This window comes from Glossina fuscipes, unplaced genomic scaffold (assembly GCF_014805625.2).
Source record: "Glossina fuscipes isolate IAEA_lab_2018 unplaced genomic scaffold, Yale_Gfus_2 0, whole genome shotgun sequence".
NCBI lineage: Eukaryota > Metazoa > Arthropoda > Insecta > Diptera > Glossinidae > Glossina > Glossina fuscipes.
In genome coordinates, this window is record NW_023998414.1 from 39,659,235 (window position 1) to 39,671,660 (window position 12,426).

The following is a 12,426-nucleotide window of genomic DNA, read 5'->3' on the forward strand; positions in this document are numbered from 1 at the left end:
TCTCGTTTTTCAGTGCTGCCAGTTTAATATTATTAAATTGTTAAAATTTAAAACTTATGGTATAATTATTAGCCGTTATGATCAAAATTTATAATCAAAAAAAGAAAAACGAAAAAGTATTTAATTTCAAATCAATCCTGAATATCTTAATAGTTTGCAGATACTGCGTTGTTTTCCGAGAAAGTCAAAATCATAAAAAATCTACGTATAAATATCAGCATTGTAAAGACAATGTTTCATTGCATAATTGGTATCTTTATACACAACCTAAAACGTGACAATACATTATTTCTGACAACAGGGTTTTATTTTCTTATAAGCGGATTATCAGGTAATTGAAAGATAGCTTTCGCTTTTGTATTGTGCCCTTTTTGCCAAATAACTGAATACAAAGGCGAAAGCTAGATTTTTCATACGTGATTACCGCTCTCGGTTCATAATTGATTTTATGTGATTAGTGTTTATTATTGTAACCGTATGGCACCACTAATAAAAACAAAATCAATTTGGCAATACGATAAGGGGGACAATCGCCACAACTATCGATGAACTATAATGTTGCTATTATAAAATGGAAATCAAATATTTTATAAAATAAATAGAAATTGCAGGAGTTTAACTTTATGAAAAGGGATTTTCAAAACTGTGTAAAAATAACAAAAGCAAATCCGACAATGTGCCTGCTTGTATTAGTTGGTAAATAACAAAAATTTGTAGTAATGAAGAAATCACGTTAGAAACCATTAATATTAAAATCAAATCGTTATTATAGCAAGATGGCTTAACGTCCACGAAATCATTGAATTAAAAGACGTTACTGTTTAAATTAATGGAATATATTACGGGATTTTCGTTTTATTAATGCTTTGACTAGTTTTATATCAACTTATTAATTTTTTAATGAAACGAAAGTTCTCTTCCTTCTCTCCTGGTTTAAAATATTTAACATCTCGTTTTCATTTCCCAAATTTTCTTCATCCTTACATTGCATTTATGTAGCTTTCCATTTTTGGTGTTCAAAATTTTCTTCTTCAATATTTCCCTTTTTTGTTATTGACGTTATATAAATTGTCATTTATATAAATTTCTCTTTTTGTTCCTCTAAAACCTATTGTCAAATTCTTTCGTTCTAGAAATAAATCCAATGCAAGAACGTACGTGAAAAAATAACAGAATATTGACGCACTTGTGAATTATAATCACGTGAAGTGTAATTAAAAGTTAAATCAAAAGTTATGATAGTCAAAGTTCATTGGGAACACGAGATAATTTAGACAACTTTCAAGACAATTGTAATGAACTACAGTATTAATCCTATATTGACAAGAATAATGCATTTTTGTGTAACGTTGAGCACTATAGATAAGAAGCATGACCATCAAGTCGGTTTGCCTGAGTTAAGTTCTCAGTGAGATCGATTATACTTATATTATGATTGGCGTATGGCCGCAAGGCTTGCCGAACGGGTATAGTATACATCATTTTCCTCTTTCCTTACTTCTTTCTTTCTGATATTCGCCGTGCTTATGCAAGTGTAGGCGACGCTTCCTGAATGATTAGCTACTTAAAAAAAGGGTACCACCTAACAGATGAAGAGATAAAGATCTTACACACGATAACAATTATCCCGTACATGGTACACAGGGACTTGAATATTGCAATTATAACAAATGTAATTAAGAAAATACCATTAGATATGTTATTGAAGTCCTAAGTTCGCTCGCTCTATTCTCTCAACGTGGAAATCCATTCAATTAAAATCGATACTCACTATAGGTTTAATAAATTCAAAGTTTGAAATCGTATACGATTATCTGCAATGGTAATCACCCGTATTTGAATTTAAACCGAAGAATTTCAAATAAAATTTTATATATCAGTGATATTTTTCAAGTCTTACTAAAGATATCAATAGAGACAGCAGAGACAGAGAGGAGAAAACAATATTTGTTTTATAAACTTAATAATCAGTAAGGTAGAAAGGGCATCAATATGCCAGCTAAGTGATTTTTTGAGCAAAGCACCCGTCAGTGGGGCGCCGAGCTGGGATATAATATTTCATTAACTTATTCCACAGAACTGATTATCAATTGTCTTTATGTGCGACGAACCGCTTATGTGGGCGGCGGTTTCAGATTTTGTGAGAATACTTTTTATGGATAGCCCCAAAAGACTATTTGTTCTTTCTAAGCGGAGTTTATATGTCCAGTAAATACAACTATTATAGAAGAAGCCAACAGCTTAATACGTTTCAATAGGCCTTTTAGTAATAACCAATGATTACAACTTAAAAGAGTAATTTCTTCTCATATTGCAATTTCTTATATTGTTTTAGACTCTGGGATGTGCGTAATCAAAATGTGTGCATGAAAGTCTACCGTGGTCATATATCTCATGTTAACTCAGTGAAATTTTCACCAGATGGTTTATGGATAGCCTCAGCCGGTACCGAGGGCTCCGTAATCATTTGGGATATACGGAAGAGCAAACAGATTATGGAATTTTGTGAACAGCCGGCAGCTGCCGCCATCAGTTGTATACAATTTCATCCGTTCGAATTTTTATTGGCTGTTGGTCGGATGGATGGTACCATTTGCATTTACGATCTGGAAACACAATTACGAGTAACACGTACAGACGCTACTAGTCTATTCTATGGCAATCCCATCAAGTGTATTACTTTTAGGTTAGTTTTCAAAATCATTTTATTTTAAAATCTATCTTAATATCTTAATTGATTTCAGTGAGAATGGTGAATGTTTGTTTGTGGGTACAGGAGTGGCTATTTCGATTATAGGCTGGGAACCAGATCGTGAATTTGATCACATTAAATCTTCTTGGTCCAATTTTGGTGATATGAAAATAGTTAATAGACGTTTAGTAAGTCGTTTTTTACAAAGTATTTGTGTTCTCTTCGTAAAAATTGTTTATTAATTTAACACTCTTACATTTTAGATATGTGGTTCCTTTGAGCAAGAATATGTAGCAATTGATGCCTTGAGTGTGAATCGTGTATTTCCATTTTATAATCCCTCCAATACACCAGCAGCTTTTGTACACAATTCCACCACTCGCAAGAGTTTTTCGCGTGGTAATCAAAAGCTGCGTCTTTCTATTGGTGGTCCAAAGCAATCGCGGCTGGTAGAAGAGAATGAGGACAATCGCAGTCCTAGTTTAGATGGTCATTCATCGCCCAATCTCAGTTTAGAGTTGGTCGATGAGCCGGTTCTAGATCCTGCTCGCATACCCGTTCCTCCAACATCGCTTAATGGCTCTTTTAATAGTAATTATGGAGAATTCGATTCCAATTATTCGTCGATGAGCATTAACGTGCCACCGCCCAAACAAGTTTCGTCACCGCCTTATCAGTTTCCTTCCATATCTTCCAGCACAGCATACAGTTCATTTGGTGGAAATAGCTTGGGTACCTTGAATTTTGATGGGCCCAGTTCGTTAAAAATGTCCGGTGAACGTAGCGCTATATATCAATATGAAAGTTTCGATGATCCATTTACACCGGAATCAGAGATAACTTTTAATGAAAGCTTTCCGCCCGTTATTACAAATTACGAACATACTGAAATGGTCGAAGATTTCCCCGTTAATACGAATTTGCATCAACAGCCGTCTATAAGTATTTCAAATCATGCAACGAACGCAAATCCAAATTCAACAAACTCTCATGTTCATCCGCCCATTAAAACTGTTAAACCAAAAATCACATCACATATAACAAAGCGCACCACTACCCAGGCGAATACTAAATCCACCGTTGTAAACACCATACAGCAGCGCAATAAATTGTCTCAGGTATCGTCGGTTAGCACAACGGATTTACATAAACTGGATGACAATGTGCTAATTAAAAAGTCAGCTTCTTCTCATATGGTCGTGAATAAGAACAAAGCGCACCTCAATAAAGAGAATGCTCGGAATAAAAATCAGATAACTGTCCAAATTATAACAAAAGCTCCTACGCGTTCAAAAACCTCATTGGAATTGCGATCGGCTCAAAAGCAGCAAACAGCTTCGGCTGGAACAGGGCCAGGTCACAGACAAACGCATGTGAGTTGCATGGACAGTATTTTTTTTTTTTTTTTTTTTTTTTCGATTCGCTTTAAGCTAGCGGTAGAGGTTCTTACGAATCTTTTGCTTTGTTCTCTTTCTTTCCCTTTAATTTTCTTAGCGTCTATCTAGTTACATCAGCGATGCTGGTAATGGTTCAGCAAATGTGTGTATTTTTTTGTTATTTTATTGTAATATAAATATTGCTTAAATTTTTATTTATGGTATTTTTTAATACCGTTTTTGTTCGGTGGTGAATTAATTGAATTTCTTTATAGATACCCGTCAGTTATCGCACAGATCCTGCACTACTTACACAGTCTTCTCTTAACACAAAAAGCTTTAATACTCGTCCACATATGGATGACAGTCCAGAAATTGAAATGCTTTCGGCCACGCACGAGCAAGTCTATCAAGAGTTAAGTAATCGTCACGCCACTTTACAAATAATCAGGAATTCCACGAGGTAAGCCACAGTGACGATATAAAAATCTATTCCTTTTTTTTTTTTTTTTTGTTCTTCATCACACTCACTACACTAGATATCTTAAGTTTGTTAAATTTTCAAAACGTATAGAAATTTGGATCGAAGATGTTTTGTAACATTGTATATTGAACCTACGAGTAGTTTCCTAACGATAACCGGATAGAATACTCGACACTGTACTTTCCGTTTGCAGATATTTCACTTAGAGCGGGATGAAATATGTTTTGAAATTTTAAGAACATATATGTTTATATCCGCGACGTACAGACGGATAAATTAATTTTTCGAACTTTTAATTTTCATTTTTATTCACTCCACGTGTGAGTGCGTCCGACTCAATATATGCCTCTTTTTTAACAATCTATACAACAGAATCGATTCTCTTTCTATTTTCTTTTAAGGACTTTAATAAATCTTTGCTGAGAAGATCAAAAATTGTTTTGAAATTCTGTCATTCGTAGTCCAACGTTTAGCTTAATTTATACGTTGAGGCTTTTTTTTGCTCATACACCGATTTTCGTAAAAGTGCGGATAACTTGAGACAGACTCTGCTTTTGGTATATCGATCGATTCACAACCATATTCTTAATTGATCCAAGCTTGTCTGTCCTGTCCTGTCCTGTTCGTTTTGTTTTTTTGTGTTCAACCTACAAGTCCCAAGCTCTCGTACATTACGATGAAAATGGTTCAGATCGGACCGCTTTCTGGACGCCCTATTTTGAAAAGTCCCTAAATGAATAACAACAGGGTGGTGTAGAATACTTAATGGTGACCCCTTGGCCCTTTATAGTATTGCTACTTATTTGTAAGTATGGATATGTTCGCAATGCTTAAACTAATTTGAAGATGTTAAGCTTGCAGTTAGTTATATACGTTAAGTAAGATGGAGTTGAATGCAATTTCCTTTTAATTTATGACAAATATTTTTGTTGAATATAGATCTCACGATATCATGGGAGCGCTCAAGCAGGCCATTAAAATGGGACGCACAGTATTTGTGGATTTACTTGGGGCTATATTGGAGAAAACGTTAGTGTTAATAAAGTCATTTCAAATATTCATTTTATATATATATATTTAAAAAAAAAAAAATTTTTTTTTTTTTTTTTTTTTGTTTAGTTCTTCTTGGAATTTGGATTTGTGTATGCTATTGTTACCGGAAATATTTGAATTATTACAAAGTCAACATAAATTGTAAGAAGATATTATTTAAGAGGTGATTTATTTAATTTTTTTTCACATTTAAATGATTTGTTTTTAATTTTGCAGTCATTACACCCGTGCTTGTGATACTTTGCGTGTTATACTTTCGAATTTTTTGCCCATCATACAGGACAATCTTGATCCTTGGGTTAATGGTTTAGGCGTTGATGTTACACGTGAGGAACGACATCGTAAATGTTTGGAATGTCAAAGATGGCTTTTGCAAATACGTAATTTGCCCGAAAGTAATCACTTTGGCACGACAACGCTAACACAGTTACAAAATATGATTGTAAATATATAAAAATACTCACTTCGGCACTTATATTATAGCCCTAACATTGTTCCTTACTCTCTCTGTCTTTCAAGCACATTTTTTTTTTCGTTTCACATATTTTTAATTTATTGCTATCACATTTTCATGTGTTTTCATGTGAATGAGTGTTTTTTGTTTTGCTTAACATTTCTTTTATTTTATAACAAGTTTTCCATGTCTCTACATAAATGTTACATGTTAGTTATTTCATTTCTATTTCTTATATATATTTTGCAATTATTATTATTTTTTGTAAATTCCCTTTCAATTGGCTTAGCTGCAGGCAGCAAATTTCCTACTGAAGCTTGATCTATAAAATTATGTTAAGTGAAAAGAGTATTTAATTAACTGCCAAAAACGTAGCAATCATCTTCCAGAAGCAAGGAGAAAATGTTAATTAACAAAATTGTAAAAAAAAAACATTCCCATATTTCGCAATTTCCATATCCATCATCACCTATATCACGATGCAATAATTTTCTACAGTGTAGACAAAGGTCTCAGATTTTGAATTAGAATGAAATTCGTGTATTCATGGTTTGCACTGCATGTTTGTTTCTCTATCACCCCTCTTATTGAAAATCTCAAAAAATCGTAAGCCGTGAGATGGAAATTTTTCAATTTCAAATCAATACATTACTCAATTGCTTTCACGCTAAACAAATTATTTAAAACTGAAATATTTGTTCATTTTTTCATTAATAATAATAACCTACACGATTTACTACAGAGAAATCCCCGATCCCCATAAATGTTTTTTTTTCTTCTTTTTTTTTTTTATCGGGATCGTGACTAAAATCGAATTTACTATCATTCGCAAGAGAAACAAGAACAGCCCTCCTAGGTGATGGTTATCCAAGTATCGCCCTAAGGCGGACATAGCTTTCTTACCTGCTCCTAAAATTCATCAGTAAGATCTTTTCTCTCACCTTCAGCTCTTAGTCTTTCCCTTCAAATATCTTTTATTTTTCATTTGACATTTTTGGGAAAAGTGCCTTTCATGATGTTCGTATAAAAAATAGTTTCAGTATAAAGACGAAAACAAAAAAAAAAAAAACCAAAAAAAAAAAAAAGAAAAAATGAAAGTGAATATGAATGTGAAAGTAAAAGTGATTTTAACGCAAATCCCCTCCCCGTGTCTCTACATAACAACATTTCAATTTTAATTAAGGAGAAAACTATAAAGCTCCAATTATAACTTTTTAAGCGAAAAAAAAAATGTACTTAAAAGTTAAACTAAAGTGAAACTTTTTTAAATTTTTAATTTGTAAAATAAGTCATGTAAAACATTTGTAATATATTTTTATATAAAACAATAATAACAACTCTATATTTTTGCACTAATCACGTAGTAAACCGTCAGCTACACCTTACACTACTTACCGCAAAAGTCTATTGTTTATGCATATCTGTGCAGCATCGAGAAATACGAGCCCAGTGAAGTATAGATTCGATTGCATAATTTTTATGGTTTTTTTTTTTTTTTTCATTTTGTTCCCCGAAAATTGGGCCATGATGAATGTCTATTCCGAAAATCACGTCTTTATGAAAACTAAACCTAGTGATGAAAATAATTAACAAATAGAGCCATTATTTGTCAAACAAAGTTTCCATGACTTGTCACTCAGTTCACGTTTTCTTATTCATAAAAGATCTCTTCAAAAAGAAGTTTTTCATCGGTTAAAATTCTTACTTCTTATACAAATTAAACTGATTGTCAGCAGCATTACAGGCTTTGTGTATACTGTAAGACTCGAGAGAGCATATTTCCTTCTTCGTTCATGTTTTTCCCCGAAATTCTCTTTCTATGATTACTAAGAAAATTTAGGCTGCTAATCTAGGCCTTATAAAATCGTTCTCTCATAAGTGCCTTTAGCGCTTCTTCTAATCGAACGCATACAGTTATCGAGATCGAGTAGGAACCGCCTTTTTTTTTTTTTTATCAATTATTCGTATATCGAACTCTTAGGCTGATAGCTCATTTATTTGATAATCCCTTAGCCCTTGTTATGCACATGATTGACTTATACCAATGCATCTATGTATGTCGTGCGAATTTAAATAAATGAATGAAAATGAAATTTGAAAATTGCATAACATATTGCGACGAGGTCGTGTAGGGTATTTAATGGTCCGCCTTGCGCGACCATAATATTTAAATTTGTTTTTTATGAACATATCACAAAATATCAAACCATAGAATAGATTTTACTTTTCCATTGAAAGCAAATATCTAATGTATGGCAAAATGCGTTGTAAGCAAACTGTTGCTGCAATGCAAGCATTTCTGCGTTTTATTTATTAAACTGAATCCTTTACTTGACTATCTATCTCAACTTTATATTTATATATACCTTTTTTTATTTTTCCCCTACCTAAAGAAATAAAATAATTTTTCTTTTAAGATTAGTTTTAATTAACGATTACATTATTATGGTAATCATACACATATATATTATTACCTAAATTACTTGTGGCCACATTTAAACAAAAAAAAAAAAAGAAAAACATCTTCATATAATAATTTATCCTCCCCTTTTCATTTAACTGTAGTTAGTCTATAAAAATTTTATCAAAAAAAAAAAAAAAAAAAAAAAAAAGTAAAGGAAAAAATTGCATTTTACGGAATTGATTCAATTATTTTTGCATAACACCGCTCATTTGCCCGCCTATTACAATTATATTTTCATTTGGAAAAAGAGGAAAGAGGTCTTTATTGTACTTAAATATATTTGTTAACATTTGCGAACAAACTGAATGAGTTTTTCTTTTAGGAGTTTTATTATGTTAATTAGTTCCAATTTTATTTAAATGAAAACGAAACCTGATTTTAGTGCGTATGCTAAAAAATTATTATTATTATTATTATTATTATTTTTTTAAAATTAAATTTAACATAATTTACAAAGCGACAAAAAATTAATTTTAATTCAAGCTTATGATAAGTATATAATACATATTTAATACAATTTATTACATTTTTTTAATATTCATAACGAACAGCAGCAATAATAACAATGATAATAAAACAAAAAGAAAAAAAAAGAAAAAAACAAGTAATATACACGATATTGTATTGTATTTGCGAATAACAGCGTGAAAGCGCACTACCTACCACTACTAATTCCACGATTGGGGCTTGCCTTTCATTTCCAATAGTAGGGAAATCTCGAGTCGTCCGTCTAAAACTGCGACGATAGCATATAATGAAATATAAACGAATGAACGTAGAAGAGAGGGAAGGGAGAAAGAGAGATTCCGTATACTCCTCAAACACAGAGGACGTGTGATATGCAATTAAATATGCAATGAATCTTGACAAAGCGGCAAACATATTTTCTGAAATACATTATCATGGTGGAGAGATAAATTCATATCATGATCAACTTTTATGGGGGCAGTCCGACAGGGACGGATGGACGATTTTTGATGTATGCATTCATCATGCACAGTTAACTGGTTTAAACGCAATGCATTCATTAGGGGCGTATTAAGGTTCCTATGAATTTATATCAGCTCTTCTATAGCTATTATGGTTTTTAGCACCAACAATCCGCAAGACTTGAAATAGATCTGCCCTTTATTATACCGATCGGAAAGCACAACTATTTACCGAATCGATCTAAGCTTTTCTATCCATCTGTCCATCTGTCCGGACTTGTGTTCTTGTGTTCAATCCAAGACGAAACCTTGGATTGGAAATGGTTCAGATCGAATTTTTGTTTTGATCACTTCCCATATTCACGCCTCTCTTTGAAAAATCATTACATGAACACCGTAGCGAATAATTGAATGAAATTGTAAGACGAACGCCAGACATCGTTTTCGTTAATTAAATAAAGATTTTATTGTGAAAGTTTTCGAAATTTTTCTTCTTCCCACAATTTAATTAAGTTATGCCTACATCCTACATCACTAGAAATGAAATGGAATTATTAATTTAAAAACTTAAAAATTTTTAATTATCTCCAAGTTTTCGAATGTTGCGGCATAAAATGACCAAAGAAGTGATCATTTTTATCAAGTAAATGTGTATGTTCTTGATAAAAATGCATCCATTATGTCTTCGATGGCGTCGGCGACAGTGCTCATGATTATCGAACCCTTTCATCATTTTATATCCATTTCGATGTTGTGCGTCACTATAATCATGGAATATGGAATTTGATATTTGAAATATTTTGAAGAAATGATTTTAAAATAAAATCAATCTTTTGTCTAATGACGATAATGATAATGATGATGATGACAATAATGATTGTAACAATGATCATTTACAATTGTCACATTTTTTACTCTTCCATTTCTCTTTAAATCATAGTCGGTCGTGTTCTACGTAGGTGAATTCATTGCGTTTCAAATCGCTTATAAGCTCTGTTGGACTCTGTTGGATGATTTGCATTTTTAATTTTATAATTTCCTCTACGATCTTGTTTCCCATCTTGTTCCATCTACAAGTTTATCATTGTTCATATCTTGATGGCTATAATTATCTATCCGACTATCATCAGAGTTCTCATGAATCAATATCTTGATCGTCGTCTTTATGAACGTCGTCGGCTGTCTTACCAGTAAGTAAGAAATTATTATTATTTTTTTTTATTTTTAACGTTAACATTAATTTTATCGGTAATGATTGTACAAGACGACGCTGAAGAACACCAAAAGATTAGTTTAGCTAGCAGTGTTCTTTTTATCATCAATATTTGTTAGGTTTTAGCTTCAAGCTAGTAGCCGTTTGAGGTTTGCTCTCTTCACCCTATACATGGCCTTACCCCTATGGTACTGAAAATTTTTAGTCGTTTGTCCTATGTTTTTATAACAAATAACATAACGGATTGCGTAATACATATATTGAAATATCTTTTGCAAGCATCGTTCCTAGGTGGTTGGCTCATTATATATAAATGAAAACGTTACTGAGAACAAATTGCCGTAGTATTCCAGTTTTGCATATACAGGCCTTAGGAAAGTTTTAGGTCAGCAAAACGATTGTAACTTCATAGGAATAAAAATCGAAAACTTTTAAGTACATCTCAAGTATCGAGGTCGGTGTGAATAGCCGGAGCGACATAATGTTATCTATCGCGATCGAGGCATTCAAACTGCTTTTGGGACAACGAACTTGCCCTCAAATGATTTTTAATCATTTCATCATCATTCCATTCCAGCTAAGATTGTCTTCCGGGAGATTTCATAGTATGCATGTCCGGCATGTTCCGGTTTCATTCGCAATTTCACATCAAGTGCAGAAAGCATAAAACAAGATATTAATGACTAACTATGAGATCAATCTTCATATACTTAGTGGCATCCAAGCCATAGTCGAACGTGTGAATGTTTTAATAAACTCGAGTAGCGTGACATGATGTTGTTGAATTCCCTTTACTCCCATCACATATCTTATGCTTACCCGTTAATTGCGTAATTTTAAGATTCTTTTTGTATCCATCACCATTGCCATCACCATCGCCATTACTTATAGGATAAAAATTTAAATGCATATCCAATGGGCGATGCTGTGGCAACTGTAGAAAAATGGGAAAAAATAGGCTACGCCTATCTAACATTGCAGTGTATTAAAATTTAATTTTTTTTTCGAAAGGCGCCGAAACAAGCTTCAATCAAAAACCTAATAAGGTATAGGAATTCTTGGCCAGTTTCGAATCTGGAGTGCACTATGCTTCGCCAACAGTGCGTTGTGACTGAGGCATTCTTTTTCTTTTGTTCTGCACTCTCTTTTGCCTACTGACTGTACCGTCCGATCGCTGTAGCGATTTTAAAGAATTGCTTGGATTTTGTTTTTTTAAGGGAAACGAGTTTTCCACAATAGACACATCGTATATATATATATATTTAATGACTCGGCAGAAGTTGAAAGAAAACTGCTGGAAGCGTTTAACGACTCTTGCTTATCTCTCGATCTTCGTACAGTTATCTCAAAAATAAGAATGCAACTTGCTTATCGTCCTCGAGGAGACATGTGGAAAGCTCATCAAAATGACTGAAGTACATTATTACCTTATCCTTGTATATTTCTTTCAATAGGCAGCCTTTCCGGTTGCTGTTACTGTTTTAACAATGAGAAATAACGTTCAAAAATGGATCCATTGTTCTAAATTTAAAATTTAAGGTTTTTTATTTAGGTTTTCTTTTTTCTTTAGACTATCTTCTAATCATAATTAAAAACTTAATTAAATTTATTAACAAACTAATGCTTCATTATACCCAACATCGAATGCTAGAGGTATACTAAATTTACCATTCCGTTTATAACAATGACAAACACTGGTCAGTGAGATGCTTTAACTAATTTAATCATTGTCCTCTGTCCGCCTATTATTTCGCGTCGGGA

General features: G+C 32.7%; 1 protein-coding gene across 2 annotated transcripts in view; it reads left to right on the plus strand.

Moving 5' to 3' along the window:
- Positions 1 to 7,200, plus strand: part of LOC119645231 (katanin p80 WD40 repeat-containing subunit B1) — a 23,532-nt gene extending 16,332 nt beyond the window's left edge. The window contains exons 4-11 of one of the 2 annotated variants that reach the window (XM_038045340.1): positions 2,336 to 2,686; positions 2,745 to 2,880; positions 2,956 to 4,065; positions 4,187 to 4,231; positions 4,344 to 4,531; positions 5,492 to 5,581; positions 5,672 to 5,746; positions 5,822 to 7,200. In XM_038045340.1, coding sequence (XP_037901268.1) covers positions 2,336 to 2,686; positions 2,745 to 2,880; positions 2,956 to 4,065; positions 4,187 to 4,231; positions 4,344 to 4,531; positions 5,492 to 5,581; positions 5,672 to 5,746; positions 5,822 to 6,059 — 2,233 coding nt within the window. In that variant the 3' untranslated portion in view covers positions 6,060 to 7,200. The remainder of the gene's footprint in view (positions 1 to 2,335; positions 2,687 to 2,744; positions 2,881 to 2,955; positions 4,066 to 4,186; positions 4,232 to 4,343; positions 4,532 to 5,491; positions 5,582 to 5,671; positions 5,747 to 5,821) is intronic. The other variant, XM_038045426.1, reaches the window with a different exon arrangement.
- Positions 7,201 to 12,426: the final 5,226 nt, after the last annotated feature.